The sequence below is a fragment of the Bos indicus x Bos taurus genome, chromosome 1, assembly GCF_003369695.1.
Source record: "Bos indicus x Bos taurus breed Angus x Brahman F1 hybrid chromosome 1, Bos_hybrid_MaternalHap_v2.0, whole genome shotgun sequence".
NCBI lineage: Eukaryota > Metazoa > Chordata > Mammalia > Artiodactyla > Bovidae > Bos > Bos indicus x Bos taurus.
In genome coordinates, this window is record NC_040076.1 from 73634341 (window position 1) to 73661012 (window position 26672).

Sequence of the window (26672 nt, forward strand, 5' to 3'; positions counted from 1 at the left end):
CACGTTGAGTGGACTATTTTTTTACACACACAGAGAAATGTGATTTCAAATACCTTTTGAAGAGGATTAGTCACAATTTTTACCTTTTGTAAGCAAAATGAATGAAGATCCTATTAAAAGTCGATGGATTGGGGCTTTCATGAATCAGATAAAATCTGCAGCTCTGTTAGAGTCCTTTTGCCTGTTGCCCACTCCTCGGAGAGGTCCTGCCAACTCTGCATTGTCCCGCCGGATTTGCAGTCAGATGTCTTGGGCTGGCAGGCACTGTGCAGGCAATGAGTTCTTTCCCTGTAAGTTGGGTACAAAAAGACCAGCATGGGAGCAGCCTCCTCTGGGACAGCGGCTGAGAGAGAATGCAGTTAGCCAGGAGCCGGCAGAAATTCCTCCAAGCACAGGGTGGCTCGTGGGAGGAGTTCGGTTTCCTAAGTACTGTCATTTGCTGAGAGAAGGTGTGTGCTCCAGAGCGAGTTTTAACCTGGAGGATTGTTAACGCATTAACTCTTTCAGTCAGCTGGAGAGGGAGAGCGGCGGTGGCTGGGCGAGTTCAAACTCAACCTGGACGCATCTGTTCCGGAAGGTCGGGGAGGAGTGGAATCGCTTTTCCATGGGGGACCACTTTGAGAAGGGCCAGCACGCTTTGCTCAATGAAGGAGAAGAAAATGAGATGGTAAGATTCCTGCCACATTCCGCCTCTTTCCATTTCCACTGCCCAGCCTCCAACACTCACTCACTCACACACACATACATACACACACACACTCACACATATATACACTCACACGCTGACACGCTTACATACACTCATACACACAAACACATGCTCATACACACACTTGTGCGATTTGATTTTGGCACAATGTGAGAAAAGACAATGCACAAGAAGCCTTCCTTTCCCATAAATGTAACCTCTGACACCAGAAATCTGGTAGGCTTAAAAATATTGTATTCATTTTATCAAGAACGTTTTGAAGTAGAATTGAAAGGGAGAGAAATACAATGCTACTTTATGATTTGTTTCGAGTCTCATCAGTATAGCCAGTTCTGGCCAAAACCTACTAATTTTAGCAAATCCCTGATGTTGGGAGCAGCATATTTCCTGATAGGAAGGACTAGCACATCTTCAGAGAGGTAAGAGGGCAATGGGGTCCTGACCTCCTCTGCTCACATATCTGTGTTCACAAAGATGTCTGGGCAGAAAACATATAAAAATAGTAACAATTATCAGCCTACGTACGTTTCTCTTTACTTCTAGAATTTTACTTGTTGTTCCCTTCATACAGATTGGTTACAGAAAATTTTCCGGAGTTCACAGTCTCTTTTATTTTAGGTATGTTCCCATCTGAGAAACTGTAGGAAAATCAAAGATGATTCTTACGCTCTTGCTGAAATTAAAGCTGTATTTCTCAATTACAATCTAATCAAGAGAGAGTTAGAAATGTGTACTTCTGTTAATAAGGCCGTTCTGCTAATTGTGTGAGCATAGTCTTTTATGCCAGAAATGGTGTAATTAAAATGTTAAAATGTGAAATTCTCATTCTACAGTAGCATTTTTATTTTCCTGGAGTAAATATATAAGTAACAAACCCCAAAGATATTTACTTAAAATTGTTTTCTTGGTTAATTGCTTTAGCCCTGACTATTAAATTCTTTGTTCCTTAAACTGGTCTTTCAAGTCTAATCTGCTTACCTGTTCCTATAGCAACAACATTTTTTGGAACTTCAAAAGTAGATCCCTTCTACTATGAAAGCTGAAACATTTATAAGGGAATCAAAGTCTCCCAAGTTTATATGGCTTTCGTAACTGTCTCCTTACTTCTTTTGGATTTGACTACCAAATAACAATTGCCTTTAGGCCCTACACAAATGTCACCAGAAGTGACCTTCTGATCCATGTTTTTGATCCATCCCTTTTTCTGATTCATCCCTTTCCCTCCAAAGTGTTTTCTCTATGTTTAGAAACTTGAGAAAATTCTCTATATTAACTTGAAAATCTGATCCTCATTTTTAATATTATTCACAAGAAGGCAAAGTCTGCTTCCCTCTAAGGGTTTTTTTTTTATTCTCCCTCAAATCCTCAGCTGGAAATACAACTACTCTTTTCCTGTACACTCATTTCTTCTCTTCCACAGCTTGTCATTCCAGAGTCATGAAGAATTATCTACTTGCTGGTGGGACATTTCTAGTTCCAGGGAAACTAGTCTCCCTTTTGTAGCCTACCTAGTCTACTGAAGCAATGTTGTCAGTAGGTCACCTTCACAATGGTATCACTCAGTCAACACATTCGGGTGTCAGCTTAGTTTTGCATGCAACTGAAAGCCCGGTTAGGAGAGGGCCTTTGACGTGGAAAGCACACTGTGTTTTCTGGAGAGGAGTCATCTAGCCGCCAGTCTCGGCGGAGGTGCAGCAATTAGTATGCACTCTTGAGCTCTCTAGCCTGCTCAGCCTGGAGAAACCTGGCCACCTGCCTATTACTGTGTCCGACACTGTCCATTTTAAACACACCACCCCGCTCCCTTCACCCAGAACAGCAAGCATCAAAAATTAGCAAGATAATGTATGCCACACATTTTAAAAGTGATTTTTAGTTTACAAAATAGTTTTTTTGCCCACTAACTAACTTAGTTTTCACTACACCCTGTGATGCCTTTTTCAGCTTTTGCAGAGGATATAGCACGCCTTTTCTTTTTTAAGTTGTACTGCAAGGCATGTGGGGTCTTAGTTCTCTGCTGCTGCTGCTGCTGCTGCTGCTAAGTTGCTTCAGTCGTGTCTGACTCTGTGCGACCCCATAGACGGCAGCCTACCAGGCTCCTCCGTCCCTGGGATTCTCCAGGCAAGAACACTGGAGTGCTCTGACCAGGGATCAAACCTGCACTCCCTACAGTGGAAGCACAGAGTATTGGCTGGACCAATACTGTAGCCAGGAAAGTCCTGGATATGGTACTCTTAATAGGAGAACACACTTCCTCCTTTAACCGAACAAAGTTTAGGAGCATCTGATCTGCTTAGATTCTCCAGGATCTGTTGTTATATATGGTTTGTATTTCCTGAGTCAGTCTGTCTCCTTTGGCCTCAATGTTAGTTCCTTTTAGCAAATCAACATTGTCTAGAAATGTGTCACACCAAGTGTTTATAGTTTCTGGCTTTCTAATTACTGCAAGTTTCCAGGGAAAATAACATTCTAGGGTTTAGCCTTCACGTCAAATAAAGAAGAACGGAATATTTCCAGGCCTAATGATGCCTGGGACTATCTTCCACTCTAGAACTAATAAGCTAAAAACTAAAGAGACACTCTGCTGCTGCTGCTGCTAAGTCACTTCAGTCGTGTCCGACTCTGTGTGACCCCATAGACGGCAGCCCACCAGGCTCCCCCATCCCTGGGATTCTCCAGGCAACAACACTGGAGTGGGTTGCCATTTCCTTCTCCAATGCATAAAAGTGAAAAGTGAGAGTGAACTCGCTCAGTCGTGTCCAACTGCTAGCCACCCCATGGACTGCAGCCTACCAGGCTCCTCCGTCCATGGGATTTTCCAGGCAAGAGTACTGGAGTGGGTTGCCATTGCCTTCTCTGAAAGAGACACTCTAGGTGACCTAAAATTAATATCCTCAAGTGTAAATTGAGACAGAAGCCCATGGAAGAAAGCACTTGTTAGGAGGATAAGGCAGAAAAGGGGGAAAAGTGAACTTCAGAGAAGATTTCCCCAAATGACTGCCTCTGAGAGGCCTCAGAAAGGAGACGGTCTCCCAGACATCACCTGAGTGGGACCAGAGATCAGGCTTTCACTAGCCTTGGGCTAGCCACTTGCCTGCTCTAGCCTGTTTTTGTGCCTGTAAAACGGGTGTAGTCCTTTTCTTACTTGTCTCACAGGGTTCTTATGTGGAAGTGTTTGAAGAAATATAAAATTCTGGAGAATCATAAGCTGGTGTCTATCCAAAGATAAAAGTCAGGGCTTCAGCAGTTAACCAGTTGAATGCATACTGCCACCTCCCTCCTCACCAAATGAGGTCGTCTCTTCTCATTAAAAAATGACAAGTGAAGAATATATACTTTTATTCACAAGTTATAGAAACCATTTATAAATGGAGAGGTGCCGAGTTTCTTTATTAATAATCAGCTTTGTAGTGCTTAATTTGGAAAATACCCACCAGTCTTAGGACTCAGTTTCCTTATTTGTAAAAGGAGAGCATCAGATGGCCTGGGATCTCAAATGCAGATGTTACATATTTATATTTGGAAAGGTCTTAGAAACACTGAGTGCTCATTTCCTTATACCATGACTGTACCAAGATATGATTTAATTGATTCAAACTTTACTCCCTATCATATTTAGTTACACTCTAGTGAAATCAGACTCCTTCATGGGGAAGTGCTTTATTCCAGTGAGACTTTTTTAAATAAATATTTTTGTTTGTTTATTTAATTACTTGGCTGTGCTAGGTCTTGGTTTCGGCATGCAGGATCTTCCATCTTCACTGCAGCATGTGGACTCTTTAGTTCTGACTTGTGGGACCTGGTTCCCTGACCAGGAATCAAGCCTGGGCCCCTTGGATTGGGAACTCAGAGACTTAGCCACTGGATCACCAAGGAAGTCTGAGACTTGTTTTAAAAATTGTGTTCCCTGATTTTTTTCCTTCCTGGATTTTAGCAATTAAAAAAGAAAAAAAAGCCTTGAAAATTTTTTCTGATTATAAAGGTAACATATGTTTATTGTAAAATATGTTGCAATGACATACAAACGGTATAAAGAATGAAGTAAATATGATTCATGAACTTCCCAACCAGACATGATCAATATTATTATATTGGTGACTCTCCTTCCAGACTTTTAAAAAATGCATATACAAAACTTATCACTTGCTAGCATTTCACTACATTTTAATGTTATCTATATTCTTGCAATTGTTTTTATTTGTTGTATCTGTATCATGGAAATACAACATATTGGTATGCTACTGTGCATCTCTTCTCAACTCTGCATTCAGTGATGCCACATTAGTAGCTTGAAATTAATAATGTTGGGTGTATTTGTGCCATGGAAATCAAAAGGTGCTGCAGAGAACTTCTGTCTGCCCCACCTGAAGACCGGTTGTTAACTTTATACCCATACACTACAGCACATATTATTTCTTCAAGACTTTTCTCCCTCCTCCATCAGATCAGATCAGTTCAGTTCAGTCGCTCAGTCGTATCCGACTCTTTGCGACCCCATGAATCGCAGCATGCCAGGCCTCCCTGTCCATCACCAACTCCCGGAGTTCACTGAGACTGCCTGAATAAAATAAGAATACTGAGATTCCCCTGGTGGTCGAGTAGCTAAGACTCCACACTTCTATGGCAGGGGCAGGGGTTTAATCCCTGGTCAGGGAACTAGATCCCACATGCCACAGTGAATACTGAAGATCCTGCATGACACAACTAAGACCTGGCCCAGCCAAATAAATAAATATTTTTTAAAAATAAAATAAAATAAATAAGAATATTATATTTGTATATCATCCATTTTTTGTACTATTATCATGCTGAATCAAAAGACAGTCACAATCTACTCTTAAAAGAATATATACACATTATCATAAATACATTAAAAAAAAATGGAGTCATTCCACTTATACTCTTTTTTAAAGCTGGCCATTTCATTACACTTAAAATGTTAGGGACATATTTTCCTTTTGATATTTACAGCTTCATATAGCCATTTTAATGTTTAAATTATGTTTGGATGGACTGCACTAAATCAAATACATCTCTAATGTTGCACGCTTAGGTCATTTCTAAATATTTTTTGGCTGTGACGGACAATTTTGTGTGTGTATTTTTATATATTCATCAGAGCATTTCCTCAGGGAAAAGTCCTAGAAAAAGGTACTGCTGCTTTAAAGGGGATGTGTATTCTAAGTTTTGATTGATACGTGATTTTAATATGAAACTGCCCTCCCTAAGATTGTGATTGTACCAGTTTATACTCTGACTAGCAGTCTTTTTTGAGAATGCTTACTTTCTCTACCATACTTGCCACTGTTGAGCACTATCAGTCTTAACCTTTGTCTCATCTGGAATGTGAAAGTGATATTTTGTGGCCGTATTATATTTTCATTTCCTTTATTTGAAAGTTATCACACATCTATATGTTTGTCAGCATTTATTTTTACTAGATTATCTTACTGTTATCACTGATATTATATCAACCAGTAGACTGGGTAACTATAAATTTTCCAGTAGACTGGTAGACTGGGTAACTTTTCCCAGTGAATATGGAAAAGCAAGAGCAACTCTTTCTGAACTTCCAAGTCATTGGGAGCAGCAAGAAGCTAGTGCCACAGGCACATAATATGGCAGCAGGGTGGTGTGTGGTCTTTGCCACATTGGAAGTCCTGTGGTGCCTTCAGCGTGAGTCAGGGGCATCTGTCCTCAGCAATTATTGGGCTCACTTTGATAGCTGATGTTGGCCCTTTCTTCCCTAACACCAGGGAGCAACAGCACCTCCCCCACCTCAATAGCCACTTATTTATTATGCTCGTTGAGCACCTCCGAGTTGGTTGCCAATGTTAACTAGCAAACCCACCGGTCTCATAGTGGAGGAATTGTGTTCAGACTGAGACATTTTGTCAGCTGAAGTGTTCAGGAAGCCGGGCCACTGGCCAAGTCTAGTGTCTTTATTCTTGATTCATTGCTGTAGAACTCCCATGAAGTCAACTCATCTTTGATTGAAACTCTTGAAGAGGAAGATTTAATGGCTTCTTGATAATAAGGACCTGTTTGGTTCACCTTTCTATGGCCTCCTTCTCCCCTTTCCCCAGTCCCCAGAATATAGTACAGTGCTTGGCGCAAACACTCAGGGCATAGCTGATGGCACAAGACCAAGCTCCCTTAACCTGCAATTTTGTATTCTGAGAAGAACAGGGAGGCAGCAGGGCTCAAAGGATGAGATGGTTTGAATAAAGAGAAACCTGGGAAATTTATGTCGTTTATTGGGGATTGTCAGTCATCTTGTGAATTTATCAATCGACTGCTCTCTCTATCAATCATAAACAAAGCTTATTCTTTGGAGTTAATTAGCCATACTACATTATTTTCCTATGAGATACCTTACTCTACTCTTTTATCCATTCATGTATAAATTCAACAAATATTTACCAAACCCTTCCTCTGTGCCAAGCATCCTCTGTGCTAACTAAAGAGGATTTCAAGTGAATAGCAAACAGTTTCTGTTTTCAAGGAGTTCAAAGATGAATGGGCAGGGCCAAGTATGTAATTTGTGGGGCCCAGTGCAAAATAAAAATGAGGTACCTTTGGCTCAACAATTATTATGAACTTTAGGATGACTCTAGCAGAGCATCCTTCCAAGAGCAGGGCCTTTTGTGACTGCACAAGCCACATGCTCATGAAGTTGGTCCTACAATTGGGTCAAGTAAGGGTGAGATGTAGTGAAATTATGCTGAAATAGGTATTGTTGTGAGACTTTCGCATACAGAGCTGTGGGAGCACAAAGAAGGAACAATTCAGTCAAAGAGCAATCCAAAGGGAAAACAGGGCATTCATTTTCTCTGGAGGGGTAGATTAAGGCCAGATTGTGAAGGACTTTATGAGACATCCTAATGAGTGTACATTTTGTCTTTTCCACAGATTCCCAAACATCGGTCCATGAAAAAAAATACCAGAATAAAGTTGGAGAATGCATTAAAAAAATTGATCCATAGGTCCCCATTCCAGACCTACTAAATTAGAATCTTTGATGATCGAGCTGAACTTATTGTGATATCAGCCTGATGGGCACAATGGGGAAGCCACTGGAAAATTTGAAACAGGGAATTCATATGGTAGGATTTTCCTTTCCAAACGATGTTACATCAGGGGTGAGGAAGTTTGGTTGGAGGAGGAAAGTCAAGGAAGGAGTGTTTGAAACAGTCCAGGTAAGAGATTCAGGATGGAACTATAGCTTGTTAAAGAGGATGCTGAGTGGAGAACGGATTTAAGAGATATTTAGAAATTAGAATTAAAAAGACTTCATGATCCATAGATCATGGGATAAGAGAGAAGGGGTAAACAGGATGAGTAGTTACTAAGGAAGACTTTAAAGTTCCTACTTTTCCAATGGGAGAAAGATGGTGCTATCACTTAATCCCACAGGGAAAAATAGGAACAGGTTGGGAGTGAGGATGACAATAGCTGTAGCAAATACTTACATGGTGTTTGATCTGGACTGGGAACCTTACAAGGTCATGACTTCTTTAACCCTCTCAACACCCTAGGAGGAATGAGCATCTCTCTTCTACAAATGAAGAAACAGGCACAGAGAAATTAAATGACATGTCTAGGTTCATCTGGCTCAGGAAATAGAAGGCTATAGCCTGGGTTCCTGCTTTAAACATGTAGCTTACTGCCTCTGGTTTTGTTTAATTTTGGACACACTACTTTAGTTGCTAATGGTTGCAAAACAGCAGGGCATAGTTTAAAGAAACACCACATTAGGAATCTGGAGACCAGCACCGTGGTATTGGCTCTGTCATTATTAAAGTAGATCATGGGCACCTCTCTTTGATGTCACTTCATTTACAAGATGGAGATAATAATACTTTACTGATTTGAGCCAGGGACCAATGCAGATGGTTTCTTGGGGTCCTTTCCAACACACATAAAAATATGGTTTAAAAAGTTTTAAAACAAGTGGATAAAATCTCTGTGAAATGTCTTAAGAAATTTAAGTGATATTCTTGAGTTTTTAAAAGTACTGTGAATTGTTTTTAGTCATGAAAAGAAGGACTTTTCTGGAGACGTTACAGTAAGTGGGAACTGGAAATTTATGGCAGTTGCTTTATGAATTACTCATGAATAAAGGAATCAAGAGTAAAACTATCAGTAAATAATTAACCAAGGCTGAATCTACAGCTTCCTCAGGCCCACAGAAGACACAGAGCACAGGGACTTGGGCTTTAGAAGAGTTGGTGATCTGGCATTGTGTCCAGAGGAAAGTCACCGTAGGCGCCAGCTGCAACGCTTTGTGTCTGTTTCAAAGCCTTATGAAGACTAGACAGAGTGAGACCACCTACCTAAATGGGCTACACGTATTTCTAGATGCCCATAATGAAAATCTTGGTGAATTGCCTGAAAATCACGGCTGGGTTGAACATCGCCTCCTCAAATCTGTCCTCAGCCTGAGGCTATTCTTATGGACAATGAACACAGTTAGGCCCTAGATATCTCTTCAAGATAAAGAGCAGAAGGAGGCCCAAATGTGCTTTCCAGAGAAATGTTATGTCCCTCGGGCCAGGACACTTTCTGATTTGTAGTGGTTGTGCACACAGGGCTCTGGCTGAGACCATAATCACCTTAGTATTTCCATAATTTGCTAGCTTCTTGGGGGAACCATGGCTGCAGGATTTTGAATTTCTGGGTTTTTGAAACTTTGAGTCTCAAGATCAGGCTTGATCACCAAGCATGATAAGGATCTCTTAGCTTAGATGCCACATTACCCTGTGCAGGTCTTTCCCTTAGTCACTTCTAAGAGACAGTTTTTTACTTTCCATTTTCTCTGATCACCTTAACATGGCCTTCTTGCTCTTCCCAGAATATTTTATATACTTTCTTTGCCAGGAAGATGTCTTCACCCTAATATCTGGTCTTCAGAGTTTTGCCCATCCATCAGAACTCATCCCAAATCTGACTTCCTCCTTTAAGCCATCTGGGAGTCCCTGGGTCACAGTTGGTCCCTTCCTTGTCTGGAATGTGTTTGAACTCTTACTATAGCAATTTCACTGGGTTTTGTAATAGAGTGTTTTATTATATTTTGTAATAATGTGTTTGTCTTTCTCCTCCAACAGATTGTGAGTTAGTATGGGCAGGTACTGCATCTTATTTCATGTCTACATCTTACACAGAACACCAATGTTGCTTAATATGTTTCTGATAAGATGAAGACTGTGCAAATATTATAAGTTTTTTCCTTCTTTCCTAACTGAATTAAGTTGTTACACCGAATTTTACAAAAGCAAGTACTGAGAATATATAATTTGTCCAGATCTGGAAGCTAAGAAGCAGTAAAAACAGATCTTGAAACTTCGCAGGTTGATTCCCAAACTCCCACTCTAACTCCAATAGTTTCCTGGATGCCATTACCACCTCGGTTACTGCTGTCACTAACCATAACTATCACTACCACCACCACCAGCACCACTACAACTAGTAAATAAGCCCAAGGTAGTGTGTACTAGTTTAGCTGCTATTTCACACTTAGTGTTCATTTTGAACTTGTGAGAAACAAAACCTCCAGGTCTCTTTTATAAAGTCATAGCTTTCTGATCTTTTAGGCATAGAAGTGAACAGAGGCATAGGCTGTGGAATCAGGTCACCCAGATTCCCCTGTAGTTTCCAGCCATCCATGCCTGCCAGCTTCACAGAAGTGGTGATGCTCTTGTCCCTCCACCAGTGTGGCTTCCTTGGCTTTTTACTACTTGGCTTGGTGCTAGGCTTCTAGTAGGGGCACAGAGGGTGATCCTAGCCAGTCCTTTTGTATTTGGGCTTCAGGGAATGATGCTTTGTCAATATTCTTGTTTGTCCTTTCCATGGCAGCCAGTTCTGTCTGTCATTGGCCTTAGGTGGGATTTTCTTGCTCCTCCCTTCACAGTTGCATGAGTGTGATTTTGTAGACCCATGCTTGGTAAGTGGTAGAGGATCCACCCAGCATCAGTGCATTTTTGCTTGTGTCAGAGAGGATTTCCTACTTTCAAGTAAGTGATCTTTGTTCATTTGGTCCTGCTTGTTTTAGTCTCAGACTTTGCATGGGGTTTTCTAACAACTCCAGTATTACATATCTCCAGGTACTAAGTCAATGGAAAAAATAAAATTATTTCTCAATAATATATAGAATTTTTCTCTTTTCTCAATAAAATAGAAGAGCAAAAAGACTCATATTTTCTCATTGGCTCTGATCGGATCATCTCCTCTTTTCAAACTTATTAGTGTGGACAGGAGAATATCATGGTTTTAATCACATTCCCAGTCCAAGAGTCAGGGTCAGAGGCAATTTTACATGAAGCACATCAGCAGAGGGTGGTAGGAGGAGGTTTGACAGAAGAAAATTGGAGTACTGGATACTATTACCTGGAGTAAAATAAATGGGAATTGGAAGGTCTAGACAAAAAAGTACAAATGGGCAAATGGAATTCCCCTTCTAGCCAATAAATAGTAGTGTAGCTGAACTGAACAAATAAAGTTTAAAGTGGTTAGATCCCCTGTGATTTTTTGCCTGAGTAAATGTAAAATATAGAGCTTTTCAGAAGATATTTAACATATCTAAGAAGAGGAAAAGGACTTTAAAAATATGTTTATTTTTCCAATTTTATTTTTATTTTTAAAAGTTATTTAAATTGAAGTATAATTGATATGCAATATTGTACTAGTCTCAGGTGTACAGCAAAGTAATTATGTTCTCTCTCTCTGTATATGTATCTTTTCCCCAATTCTTTTCTTTATAGGCTGTTATATTGAATATAGTTTCCTGTACTATACAGTAAATCCTTTTTATTTAACTATTTTATATATGGCCATGTGTATCTGTTAATCCTGTACTCCTAATTTATCCTCCCTTTCACATTTGGTAAGGGTAAGTTTGTTCTCTTTGTCAGTGATTCTGTTTCTATTTTGTAAATAAGTTCATTTGTTTTATTTTTTTAGATTCCATGTATAAGTGAAATCATATAATATTTGTCTTTGACTTACTTCAATTAGTATGACAATCCTTAGCTCCATCTTTATTGCTATTTTTCTGATTTTAAATATGTATAATATCATATATGAAACGAGTCACCAGTCCAGGTTCAATGCATGATACTGGATGCTTGGGGCTGGTGCACAGGGACGACCCAGAGGGATGGTGTGGGGAGGGAGGAGGGAGGAGGGTTCAAGATGGGGAACACATGTATACCTGTGGCAGATTCATTTTGATATATAGCAAAACCAATACAATATTGTAAAGTTAAATAAAATAAAATTTAAAAAAATAATGTAAATGGGTTACGAATAAAAGAAATGTTAGCTAATGAAAAAAAAAAGTTTGTTTAAACATATTTACTTATTTACAAAACAGAAACAGATTCACAGACTTAGAGAACAAATTTATGGTTACTGGGGGAAAGGTGGGGAGGAAGGATAGAGTGGAAGTTCGGGATTGACATGCACACACTAGTATACTCAAAATAAATAGCCAACAAGGACCTGCTGCATAGACCAGGGAACTCTGCTCAGTATTCTCTAATAACTTAAATGGGAAAAAATTGAAAAAGAAAACGTATATATATATATGCATAACTGAATCACTTCCCTGTACATCTGAAACTAACAGCATTGTTAATTAACTATGCCCCAATATAAAATGAAAATTAAAAATAAAATAATTTTTGTTATACAAAAGTTAATTTAATTGTATTCAATAATTAAAATGTGCACAATATAAAAATAAAAAAAGAATCACAATGATGCCATCACCCAAGGGAAACACCACTAGTATTTTTATTTTATGCATTTATATTTCAGACTTTTTTGTTTGTGCTTCACCTTTTTTCAGTTAAATTTGAAATCACACTGCATAATTATGTTGTTTCTCTTCACTTAATATTATTACATGTATTTTTTCGATGTTATTAAAAGTAGGTAAGCATTATTTTAATGACTATATAATATTTAATGATTAGCTTATTCTTATATACATAGGTTTCTTTCTACTGCTACTACTAATAATACTGTAGTGAATATCTCTGCATATAAATCTTCTCTGTGTTTTGTATGTTAGAGGAATATTTTTAAAGACAAGTCTTTCCTAGTTCCTAAAATCATGTTTTTTGGGGGGTCTGCACATTTGTAAGGCCAGATTGCCTAACCCCTCTCAGTAGCAGAGATTTAGACTCTAGTGGAGCTGCAGGAAGGGATATGATTTTGATGCTCAGAAATGCCATTTTTGCCATTCTCCACTCAGGAAACTATAAAGAGGAAGTGAGTAATAGAAAGTTGTGATGCTTCTGTTTATCCAAAGGCTTTTCAGGCAAAAGACATCATGTGCATATGAAGGGTCAGTTCTGACCACAAGGTGTCCCATGGTGCAAGGGTGAACAGAGCTGGAGCAACAGGTTAGGGAAACTTCATATTTTATTTCAGAAAAGTTTTCTTTAGCTTCTCCCTGCTCTTTTTACCCTAGGAGGAATAAATAAAAGCTAGAATCCTTAATATCTTGGTAACAAATCCCAATCCCTTTGCCACAGCTATAGTATCTGTTCTTTAATAAATGCTTGATTATAGGGCTTTCAAACCACTGGGAGAAAAAAACAATTATCTTCCTTCTGAAATTTTACAAAGATCACAAAGCAGGAAAAAAAGATTATGTTAGTTAACATCATTGAAATAATTGCCTACAAAGGATCTGTATATAAATTAATTAGCAAATTGAAATAAAAGAATATGCAAATAAAATACTTTTTCATTATCCCAAGGAGGATATACTTTTCTATTTAATTTCTCATAGCTAATTAATCAACTATTCACTGCTGTATGTTCAGTGCTTAGAAAAATGCCTGGCACATAATAACTAAACAATATGTATTTTTGAAAGACATAAATGAATGAATGATGATGAATGTAGCTTGTTACAGTTAAATTCCAAAATAATATAAAATAGCATACAAATTAAAAGATAAAAAATGATTAGAATTGAGAGAAATAGATGCCTGGTTTACTGCACTTCACTTTACGTGTTCCACAGAACCTCAGGCCAAAATCTTCAAAGTTTATCTGACCTTCTCCTGCCTCTTCATTCATCCAACCTTTCTTTAAGTGCCTTCAGAGAGAAGGAAACTTATAATAAGACAAATCATTTCCTTGTAAGACAGAGCTGATTATTAAAAAAAAAAACCCAAAAACTCTTCCTTGTGTTGAACTGAAATATGTTTCTATTAATCTGAATTTATTAGTCTTACTTCTTTTGCTTTTGGTGACTTCCTGGAAAAAAACCAGTTTTCAGTTCTACAAGTCAGGTATTTTAAAATTGTTCTTGTTTTTCTCCTGCCCTACCCTTCCAGGTATCTCTTCTCCAGTTTATACAGTTTCTTCAATCATTCTTCATGTTCTTTGAAAATCTTGGAATGATAATTAGAAGAAGCTACCTTCTCTTATGTAATTCTTTCTTTGAAATCAACAGAGATTCTTGGGTAAAGGTGCATCTACCAGGAGGAACACAAAAGTGCCATTTACTGTGTCACTAAGGTTGTTGATGATAATGAGTTCAGAGCAGCCTGTTCAGATCCAGACAGGTCTTAGAGCAGGCTTATTCTGTTACCAAGTTCTGTTCCTCTGCTTGCCACTTGAAAAATCAATACTCAAGAGACAAGTCTTAGTTGGAAAGGAAAGGTTGGTTTATTCATGAAGTTGGCAATTAAGGTGTAAGGTGGTTTTTGTGTCCCCAAATCAACGGAAGATTCTGCTTGTTCCAAGTAAAGGGAAAAGGGGAAAACAATCTCAGTTAATCACTAAGGGGGTCAGATTCTTTGTCATGTTTCCATTCCATGCAGTTTTGCTGACTCCCCTGGAGCTTTCTTTTGATGCTATCTTACCTACAGATTAGCTAAGGGGGACAAAATATATAACCAACTGAATGCTAACTTCCAGAGAATAGCAAGGAGAGATAACAAGGTCATCTTAAATGAACAATGCAAAGAAATACAGAAAAACAACACAATGGGAAAGAATAGAGATCTCTTCAAGAAAACTGGAGATATCAAGGGAACATTTCATGCAAGGATGGGCACAATAAAGGACAGAAAAAGTAGGGACTTATCAGAAGCAGAAGATATTAAGAAGAGGTGGAAAGAATACACAGAAGAACTCTATAAAAAGGGTCTTCAGTTCAGTTCAGTTCAGTTCAGTAGCTCAGTCGTGTCCGACTTTAATGACCCAGATAACCACGATGGTGTGATTGGTCACCAAGAGCCAGACATCCTGGAATGTGAAGTCAAATGGGCCTTATTACTAGGAACAAAGCTAGTGGAGGCGATGGAATTTCAGCTGAGCTATTTCAAATCCTAAAAGATGATGCTGTGAAAGTGCTGCACTCAATATGTCAGCAAATTTGGAAAACTCAGCAGTGGCCACAGAACTGGAAAAGGTCAGTTTTCATTTCAATCACAGAGAAAGGCAACGCGAAAGAATGTTCCAACTACCGTACAATTGCACTCATCTCACACACTAGCAAAGTGAAAGTGAAGTCACTCAGTCATGTCTGACTCTTTGCAACCCTATGGACTGTAGCCTACCAGGCTTATCTGTCCATGGGATTTTCCAGGCAAGAGTACTGGAGTGGATTGCCTTTTCCTTCTCCAGGAGATCTTCCTGATCCAGGGACTGAACCCAGGTCTCCCACATTGCGGGCAGACGCTTTACCCTCTGAGCCACCAGGGAAGCCCACACACTAGCAAAGTGATGCTCAAAATTCTCCAAGCTAGGCTTCAATTGTACATGAACCGAGAACTTCCAGACGTACAAGCTGTGTTTCAAAGAGGCAGAGGAACCAGAGATCAAATTGCCAACATTCATTGGATCATAGAGAAAGCAAAAGAAGTCCAGAAAAACATCTACTTCTGCTTCATTGACCACATAAAGGCCTTTGACTGTGTGGATCACAACAAACTGTGGAAAATTCTTAGAGATGAGAATAACAGACCACCTTACCTGCCTCCTGAAAAACCTGTATGTAGGACAAGAAGCAACAGTTAGAATCGGACATGTAACAACTGACTTGTTCCAAACTGGGAAAGGAGTAAGACAAGGCTGTATACTGTCACTCCGCTTACTTAACTTACCTGGAGAGTATATCATGTGACATGCTAGGATGGATGAATCACAAGCTGGAGTCAAGATTGCCAGGAGAAATATCAACAGCCTCATATATGCAGATGATACCATTCTAACAGCAGAAAGCAAAGAAGAACTAAAGAACCTCTTGATGGGGGTGAAAGAGGAGAGTGAAAAAGCTTGCTTAAAACTCAGCATTCAAAAAACTAAGATCATGGCATCCGGTCCCATCTCTTCATGGCAAACAGGTGGGGAAAAAGTGGAAGCAGTGACAGATTTTATATTCTTGGGATCTAAAATCACTATGGACAGTGACTGCAGCCATGTAATTAAAAGACACTTCTCCTTGGAATGAAAACTATCACAAACCTAGACATATATTAAAAAGCAGAGATGTCACTTTGCTGACAAAGGTCCACGTAATCAAAGCTATGCTTTTTCCAGTAGTCACATACAGATGTGAGAGTTGGACCATAAAGAAATCTGAAAGTGTCAGTCACTCAGCCATGTCTAACTCTTTGCAACTGCATGGACTGTAGCCTCTGTCCATGAAATTCTCTAGTCAAAAATATTGGAGTGGGTAGCCATTCCCTTCTCCAGGGGATCTTCTTTACCCAGGGATTGAAAGCAGTTCTCCTGCACTGCAGGCAGATTCTTTACAGTCTGAACCACCAGGGAAGCTGAAGAATCGATGCTTTTGAATTGTGCTGGAGAAGACTCTTGAGAGTCTCTTGGACTGCAAGGAGATCAAACAAATCAATTCTAAAGGAAATCAACCCTGAATATTGATGGGAAGCACTGATGCTGAAGGTGAAGGTCCAGTACTTTAGCCACTTGATGGGGAGAGCTGACTCATTTGAAAAGACTCTGATGCTGGAAAAGATTGAAGGTAAAAGGAGAAGGGGTCAGCAGAGGACGTGATGGTTAGATAGCATCACTGACTCAGTGGACATGAATATGAGCAAATTCTGGGAAATAGTGGAGGACAGCTGAGCCTGATGTGCTGCAGTCCACGGGGTGGCAAAGAACTGGACACAACTTAGAAACTGAACAACAACAGTGCTGTGGTTAAAGTCACTCTTTCTTCTTTTAATTTAAACTTTTTATATTGTATTAGGTATAGCTTATTAACAAACAATGCTGTGATAGTTTCAGGTGAACAGCAAAGGAACTCAGCCGTACATTTTCATGTATCCATTCTCCCCCAATCTCCCATCCCATTCAGGCTGCCGCATAACACTGAGCAGAGTTCCACATACTATAAAATAGGTCCTTGTTGGTTATCCATTTTAAATATAACAGTGTGTACATGTTCATCCCAAGCTCCCTAATTATCCTTTGCTCTATCCTTCCCATCCTCACACCTGGCAACTGTAAGCTCCTTCTTGAAATCTGTGAGTCTCTTTCTGTTTTGTAAGTTCATTTGTATTATTTATTTTTAGATTCCACATGTAAATGATGTCATACGATATTTCTCCTTCTCTGTTTGAAGAATCAGTCATTCTTTAACTACTTAAGTTGTCATTCTTACTCCTTTTAATCCAGGAAAGAAATCAATAAGTTAGACAAAGCGTTGTGTGTATTCTGTAGAGCATAAAACATGTGTTAGGTTAAATGTTACCTGGTGATCTCATTTTTACAATTAAAGTCTGAGTGAATAGAGATGGACAAACAGAAAAGGGGTTAAAAAAAAAGTACTTATAATTCTTGCCTAATAATTGTAACAGTAGCATTTATTGACTATGTACTTGGACCTATGTCCTTTCATAAGCACTTTTTCAAGTGATACTTCATTTTGAATTTATAAAAACCCTATTAGGTAGGTACTGTCTCTACAGGTGCAACCATTAAATGTTTCTGATGGTTTGCTATGGCGGCGGTCTCCACACTATGGACTGTGGGTAAAATCTGGCTCACTGATTGTTTTAGAAATAGAGTTTTGTTGGAAAACAGATCCCTGCTTTTGTTTATAGATTGCCTCTAGCTGCTTTTGCCATACTCAGCAGAACAGAGTAGTTGTGAGGGAGTTCATATAGCCCACAAAGCTGGAAATATTTTCTATCTGGTACTTTACAGAAAAGCTCTTTTCCTTTCTTTTCTTTTCTGGTCTTATTCTTTTTTTTTTTTTTTAAAGAACAATTTTTCCTTCACTGCCATAGTAAAATGTTACTTGTTAAGATTGCCCACATTTTCTTTATCCACCAATACTGGTTTCCACCAGTACTGGTTTAGTAGAGTTCCAAAAGGCCTGGGGTTGGGTGGTGTTTAAGGGTTTGGACAGGCTGTCCGTGAGAGCAGTAGATATTTACAAACTGTTCTAGTTGAAAGGGCCTGTTTAGAAGTCCAGGATCTTTCTAATACAAATACTTCCATTAATCATTCATTTTGTGTGAGAAATGTCCCTTGTCTGGCCTCTGTTTCTTCCATCTCTAGGTAGATGTAAATGTGTAAGATCTGTCTGGTTCAGTTTCATACCTGTCCTCATTTGAGGTTGCTTAGACTCTTACTAGCATGAACACGGGGCCCAGATCTGTAAGATTTGCCTGCTGGACATAGTGTAGCCATTTATAGCCAAGAGTCAAATGGATCCTTAGACCCCTCAAATCATGGAATTTCAAGTATAGAAAATTACTCAGAAATATTCTAGTCTGACATAGTCATTTAAAGCAATTTTTTTTTCCTTTGGTAAAGATAATTGTAGGTTCATATGAAGTTGTAAGAAATAATGCAGAGAAATTCTGTGTACCATTGATAATATCTTGTAAAACTATAATACAGTCTCACAATCAGGAAATTGACATTGATATGATCAAGGTACAGAATATTTCCATTACCCAAGAGATCCTTCATTTGCCTTTTTATAGCCGCGTCCATTTCTTTTTTATCTGCACTCCCTCCTTATTTTCTGGCAACCACTAATCTGTTCCTTATTTCAATAATTTTGTCATCTCAAGACTGTTATATAAATGTAGTCATACAATATACAAACTTTGAGATTGACTTTTTAATTCACTCTATTTCTCTGGAAATTGATCCAGGTTGTCGTGTGTATCAGGAGTTCATTCTTTCCTTATTGCTGATTAGTGTTCCCTGGTTTTCCATCGTGCCATGTTTTATTTAACCATTCATCCATTGAAGGTCATCTGAGTCATTTCCAGTAGTAGGCTGTTATGAATAAAGCTTTCTATAAATATTTGTGTATAAGCTTTTGTGTGAAAGTAACTTTTCATTTCTCAGGAATAAATGTTCAGGAAAACATTTTCTGGGCTGTATATAAGTTACATGTTTCTTTTTTTTAACAAAAGTACCAAATTGTTTTTTAGAATGGCTGTACTGCAATGTCTGAATGATCTAGGTTCTTTACATTCTCATCAGCATTTCCTATTGTCACTATCTTTTTTTAACTATTCTGATAGGTGTGTAGTGATACCTCACTCTGGTTTTAGTTTGCCATTTCCCTAATGGCTATTGATTTTGAACATCTTTTTGTGTGCTTATTGTTGTTATTCAGTCGCTCAGTCATGTCTGACTCTTTTTGACCCCATGGATCATTGCACGCCAGGCTTCCCTGTCCTTCACCATCTCCCAGAGCTTGCTCAAACTCATGTCCATAGAGTCAGTGATGCCATCTAACCATCTCGTCCTCTGTTATCCCCTTCTCCTGCCTTCAATCTTTCCCAGCACCAGGGTCTTTTCCAATGAGCCAGCTCTTGTGGCTGAAGTGGCCAAAGTATACGAGCTTCAGCTTTAGCATCAGTCCTTCCAAAGAATATTCAGGATTGATTTCCTTTAGGATTGACTGCTTTGATCTCCTTTCAGTCCAAGGGACTCTCAAGAGTCTTCTCCAACACCACAGTTCAGAAGTATCAGTTCTTTGACATTCAGCCTTCTTTATGGTCCAACTCTCATATCCATACATGACTACTGGAAAAACCATAGCTTATTAGCCATCTACATCTTCAGGTCCCTTGTCTTATCTAATTGAATTGTTTGTTTCTACTGTTGAGCTTAGAGGGATCTTTATACATTCTAGATACTAGTCCTTTGTCAGGTGTGTGGCTTGCAAATATTTTCTCTAAGTCAATAGACTCTTATCCTCTTAACAGGCAAAAGTTTTCACAGAGCAAAAGTTTAAAGTTTTAATGAAGTCCAATTTATCATTTTTTTTTCCTTTGATGGATTGTGCTTTTGAAGTTAAGTCTAAGAATTCTTTGGGTAACCATAGGTCCCAAAATATTTTCCTACTTTTGTTCTTTAAGTTTAATGTTTTACATATAAGTGTGTATCAATTGAGGGTTAATTTTTGTACAAGGTATGAGAATTACATTGAGGATCATTTTTGGCCTATGGATATCCAATTTCTCCTGTTCCATTTATTGAAAAGGCTATTTTTCTCCATTAAATCACTTTTGCATACTTGTCAACAGTCAATTGGGCATATTTGTATGGGCCTATTTCTTGATTTCTATTCTGTTTCACTGAGCTATGTGCCAATGCTACATTCACTGTCTCGATTAAAGTAACTATATAATAAATTTTGAAATCCCACTTAATTCTTATTTTTCAAAATTGTTTTGGCTATTGTAGTTCATTTGCATTTCCATATTCCAAATCTTAGAATAATGTTATTTATATCTACAAAAAATTCTTATTGAAAATTTGATAGAAATTGTATTAAATCTGTATATCAATTTGTAGGGAATTAAAATTTTCACTATTTTGAATTATCCAAACAATCAACATGACGTCTTTCCATTTATTTAGATCTTCTTTGCTTTATTTCATTACCATTTTGTAGTTTTCAATATACAAGTTTTGTACATATCTTGTTATATTCACACCTAAGTATTTCATTTTTTTTTTAATGATTGCAAGTTGTCTTATATTTTTATTTTTGGTGTTCTTGTGTTTATTACTGAAATATAGAAATACAGGTGATTTTTGAGTGTTTAGCTTGTATCTTGTGAATGTGGTGAACTCATTTATCAATTCTAAGAGATTATTTCTTATAGATTTCTTGGAATTTTATATATAGAAAATCTTGCCATATAACGTAAAAATGATTTTTATTTCTGTAAGCTGTTTATTTCGTTTTCTTGTCGAACTGCAACTCTAGTACTGTGTTGAATAAGAGTGGAAAGAATAGACACATTGTCTTGTTCCTGATCTTATGGAGAAAACATTGTCTGTCATCATTAAATATATTGCTACCTATATGTTTTTAAGATGCTTTTTGTTAAATTGAGGAAATTCCCTTTCACTCTTATTTCTCTGAGAGTTTTTAATCATGAATGGGTGTGAACTTTTATCAAATATATTTTCTGCATTGATTGATCTGATTCTTTTTTTTTTTTAACTCTCTTAACATGATGGATTACATTGATTGATTTATGAATGTTGAAGCAGTCTTGTATCCTTGTAATACACCACTTGATAACATTGCATAATTCTTTTTAGTGTATTGCTGATTTTTCTTTGTTAATATTTCACTTAGAACTTCTATATTTCTGAGGGGTATTGGTCTATAGTTTGATTGCTTTCTTTTTCCTTCCTTCCTCTCTTTTTAAAAATACTGTCTGTCTAGTTTTGTTATCAGGATAACACTTGCTTCATAAAATGCATTAGGGAATGTTTCATCTTTTTTTCATTTCCTGAAAGAAATTGTGAAGAATTGATGTTAATTGTTCTTTAAATGTTTAATAAAATTTTTCAGGGAAACCACCTGGCCTTAGATATTTTAGATATTTAAAAGGTATAAATTCCATTTTCTTGATAGTTCTAGGGTTATTCAAATTATCTATTATCCTTCTAATGATATGAATAATGAGATCTTTTGTTATAGTTTCACAGGTCATATGGCTCTATTCAGCATTTTTAAGACTATTTTATCTCTGTAGTTCAGTTTGGGCCACTTTTATTAATCTTTCATTTCACAGATTATTTCTTGTCCCTCCATTCTACTATTGAGCCCATCCTTTGAAATTTTCCGTTTTTTTTTTTTTTTTTTTTTAATTTTAGGCATTGTATTATTCACTTCTAAAGTTTCTATTTGGCTCTACTTTGATATTCTACTTCTTGCTGAGATATTCTTTTTTTTTCATTTGTTTTCTGTTTGACTGTAGTTGCTCCTCAAAGTATTTTTACGATGGCTTTAAAACCTTTATCAGATTATTTTAATGTCTCTGTTATCTTGGTTTGGCATCTATTGATTGTGTTTATTCATTCAGTTTGAGTTCTTATTCTTTTTGGCATGGCTTTTAAAAAGTAAAATCGTAGGTATTATGTTACAAACTCTGGATCTTATTTAAAACTTATATCTTAGTCCACTTCTGTTACCAAACTCTTCCAGCAGAGGAAGAGTAGGGCACTAGCTCATTACTGCGAGTTAGTGGGAAAGTCAGGTAACCTAACTCAACCGCCACTGACACTTGAGGAGGGGAATGCTTCTCATTATTGCTGGTTGAGGGTGAGAGTTTCAGTACCACTAAGCTCCACTGATAACTCTCTGGCTTAGAGAATTAGAAGTGCCTCATTGCTCTTCTCCTCATGGCCTCCACTGATGCCATGGAAGGGAGTCTTACCACTGCTAGGTGATAGTAAAAAGCTCTGATTCTCCATAGTCTTCATCTGACAGCACCCCAGCATGGAGGAGGAGAAGGTGAGCCTTGTTACTTGATCGGTGGGAGTGGTAGTCCAGGCTCCACATGGTTTCCACTGATGCCACAGGGAAAAGGGTGCTTGCTACTACTTGCTGGAAATGAAAGTCTTGGCTCCATTATTTAAGCTTATGTGTCATCATTCCTGCTGGGGGATAAGGTTCCTTCTTTACACATGGAGAAGAACAGTCTAGACTCTGAATTTGGCTTTTGCTGGTATAGGTGGGGCGGGGCCAGTTTTTTGTGTGTGGACTCTGAATTCTTTCCTGGCCATTTAGATAGAGAGATAAGGCTTTCCGTGTGTGTGTGTGTGTGTGTGTGTGTGTGTGTGTGTGTGTGTGTGTCTGTGTGTGTGTGTGTGTGTGTGTGTCTTCTCCCACTGTCAGTCTCTTTTGCTCCAAGCCATAGATGAGGCAAAGAGAAAACCCAGGGAACTCACTACTGTGTCACTGGTTCCTTGGTTCCTAAGTTTTGTAGTCAGTCTGCCTTTTCTCCATCATTCAGTCTTCTTATGTTTGTTTTCTATATAATGTTCACAGATTTTAGTTGAACTTATTGGGGAAAATAGGGGAAAGTAAGTCTACTCCATGTTTCCAGAAGTAAAAGTCTCAGTTGCTTTTAAAGAAAATATTATATTATGACTTTATTTTAAAATGGGCTTACCTCATAGTTCAGTTGGTAAAGAATCCGCCTGCAATGCAGCAGACCCTGGTTCAATTCTTGGGTCAGGAAGATCTGCTGGAGAAGGGATAGGCTACCCATTCCAGTATTCTTGGGCTTCCCCTGTGGCTCAGCTGGTAAACAATCTGCTTTCAAAGAACTTCATGTCACCCATTTTTTCTCAGACTTAGACAATAGATAAGCAACACCAATTGATAAATATAATGAATCTCTGCAGTGTGCATGCTATCAGTTCAGTTCAGTTCAGTCACTCAGTTATGTCCGACTCTTTGAGACCCATGGACTGCAGCATGCCAGGCCTCCCTGTCCATCACCAACTCCTGGAGTTTACTCAAACTCATGTCCATTGAGTCGGTGATGCCATCCAACCATCTCACCCTCTGTCGTGCCCTTCTCCTCTTTCCTTCAATCTTTCCCAGCACCAGGGTCTTTTCAAATGAGTCAGTTCTTTGCATCAGATGGCCAAAGTATTGGATCTTCAGCTTCAGCATCAGTCCTTCCAATGAATATTCAGGATTGATTTCCTTTCAGATTGACTGGTTGGATCTCTTTGCAGTCCAAGGGACTCTCAAGAGTCTTCACCACAATTCAAAAGCATCAATTCTTCGGCGCTCAGCTTTCTTTATAGTCCAACTCTCACATCCATACATGACTACTGGAAAAACCATAGCCTTGACTACATGGACCATTGTTGGCAAAGTAATGTCTTTGCTTTTTATACGCTGTCTAGGTTGGTCATAACTTTTCTTCCAAGGAGTAAGCGTCTTTTTATTTCATGGCTGCGGTGATTTTGGAGCCCCCCAAAATAAAGTCTGCCACTGTTTCCACTGTTTCTCCAGCTACTTGCCACGAAATAATGGGACTGGATGCCATGATATTAGTTTTCTGAATGTTGAGCTTTAAGCCAACTTTTTCAGTCTCTTCTTTCATTTTCATCAAGAGCCATTTTAGTTCTTCTACACTTTCTGCCATAAGGGTGGTGTCATCTGCATATCTGAGGTTATTGGTATTTCTCCCAGCAATCTTGATTCCAGCTTGTGCTTCATCCAGCCCAGTGTTTCTCATGATGTAATTGATGCTTTTGAACTGTTGTGTTGGAGAAGACTCTTGAGAGTCCTTTGGACTGCAAGGAGATCCAACCAGTCCATTCTAAAGGAGATCAGTCCTGGGTGTTCTTTGGAAGGAATGATGCTAAAGCTGAAACTCCAGTACTTTGGCCACCTCATGAGAAGAGTTGACTCATTGGAAAAGACTCTGATGCTGGGAGGGATTGGGGACAGGAGGAGAAGGGGACGACAGAGGATGAGATGGCTGGATGGCATCACCGACTCAATGAATGTGAGTCTGAGTGAACTCTGGGAGTTGGTGATGGACAGGGAGGCCTGGCATGCTGCAGTTCATGGGGTCGCAAAGAGTCGGACACGACTGAGCGACTGAAGTGAACTGAACTGAATCTGCATATAAGTTAAATAAGCAGGGTGACAATATACAGCCTTGACGTACTCCTTTCCCTGTTTGGAACCAGTCTGTTGTTCCATGTCCAGTTCTTACTGTTGCTTCCTGACCTGCATACAGATTTCTCAAGAGGCAGGTCAGGTGGTCTGGTATTCCCATCTCTTTCAGAATTTTCCACAGTTTATTGTGATCCAAACAGTCAAAGGCTTTGGCATAGTCAATAAAGCTGAAATAGATGTTTTTCTGGAACTCTCTTGCTTTTTTGATGATCCAGCAGATGTTGGCAATTTGATCTCTGGTTCCTCTGCCTTTTCTAAAACCAGCTTTAACATCTGGAAGTTCACTGACATCTGGAAGTGCATGCTATAGGGATAGATAAAGCCTTCAACAAGCTAATGTTTTAATGGAAGAGGCAAACATTTTATTCAGCTAATCCGAATATTAGTTATACACAGAAGGTAAAGTGATCTAAGGAAATGCCTTTTCTTCCTTCCTTCCTTCTTTACTGAGCACTTATTGTGTACGGGTCCCTGTGCTTTGTTGTTGTTGTTCAGTCGCTCAGTCATATCCGACTCTTTGTGACCCCATTGACTGCAGCATGCCAGGCATCCCTGTCCTTCACCATCTCCTGGAGCTTGCTCAAACTCATGTCCATTGAGCTGGTAATGCCATCCAACCATCTCATCTTCTGTCATCCCCTTCTCTTCCTGCCTTTAGTCTTTGCAAACAGGAGGGTCTTTTCAATGAGTAAGTTTTTCTCATCAGGTGGCCAAAGTATTGGAGCTTCAGCTTCAGCATCAGTCCTTCCAATGAATATTCAAGATTGATTTCCTTTCAGATTGGTTGGATCTCCTTGAAGTCTAAGGGACTCTCAAGAGTCTTTTCCAACACCACAATTCAAAAGCATCAATTCTTTGGTGCTCAGCTTTCTTTTTGGTCTGACTCTCACATCCATACAGGACTACCGGAAAACCCATAGCTTTGACTAGATGGACCTTTGTTGGCAAAGTAATGTCTTTACTTTTTAATATGCTGTCTAGGTTTGTCATAGTTTTTCTTCCAAGAGGCAAGAGTCTTTCAACTTCAAGGCTGCAGTCACTATCTGTGGTGATTTTGGAACCCCAGAAAATGAAATCCGTCACTGTTTCCATTGTTTCCCCATCTATTTGCCATGAAGTGATGGGACCGGATGCCCTGATCTTAGTTTTTTGAATGTTGAGTTTTAAGCCAGCTTTTTCACTCTCCTCTTTCATTTTCATCAAGAGGCTCTTTTGTTCTTCACTTTCTGCCATAAGAGTGGTGTCAACTGCATAGCTGAGGTTATTGATATTTCTCCCAGCAATCTTGATTCCAGCTTGTGCTTCATGCAGACCAGCATTTCTCATGATGTGCTCTGCATATAAGTTAAATAAGCAGGGTGACCATACACAGCCTTGATGTACTTCTTTCCCAATTTGGAACCAGTCTGTTGTTCCACATCTGGTTCTAACTGTTGCTTCTCGTCTAGCATACAGATTTCTCAGGAAGCAGGTCAGGTGGTCTGGTATTCCCATCTCTTTAAGAATTTTCCACAGTTTTTTGTGATCCATGCAGTTAAAGCCTTTAGCATAATCACTGAGGCAGAAGTAGATGTTTTTCTGGAATTCTCTTGCTTTTTCTATAATCCAGTGGATGTTGGCAAATTGATATCTGGTTCCTCTGCCTTTTATAAATCCAGCTTGAACATCTGGAAGTTCTCGGTTCACGTACAACCTAGCTTGGAGAATTTTGAGCATTACTTTGCTAGTGTGTGAGATGGGTGCAATTGTATGGTAGTTTGAACACTCCTTTGCATTGCCTTTCTTTGTGACTGGAATAAAAACTGATCTTTTCCAGTCCTGTGGCCACTGCTGAGTTTTCCAAATTTGCTGGCATATTGAGTGCAGCTCTTTCACAATATCATCTTTTAGGATTTGAAATAGCTCAGCTGAAATTCCACCTCCACTAGCTTTGTTCGTAGGGATGCTTCCTAAGGCTCACTTGACTTCACATTCCAGGATGTCTGGCTCTAG

General features: G+C 38.8%; 1 protein-coding gene across 3 annotated transcripts in view; it reads left to right on the forward strand.

The window, feature by feature from the left end:
- Positions 1 to 269: 269 nt before the first annotated feature.
- Positions 270 to 26672, forward strand: part of ATP13A4 (ATPase 13A4) — a 126525-nt gene continuing 100122 nt past the window's right edge. Inside the window, exon 1 of one of the 3 annotated variants that reach the window (XM_027538243.1) lies at positions 270 to 667. In XM_027538243.1, the coding sequence (XP_027394044.1) occupies positions 605 to 667 (63 nt within the window). In that variant the 5' untranslated portion in view covers positions 270 to 604. The remainder of the gene's footprint in view (positions 668 to 26672) is intronic. The other 2 variants (XM_027538242.1, XM_027538239.1) reach the window with 2 other exon arrangements.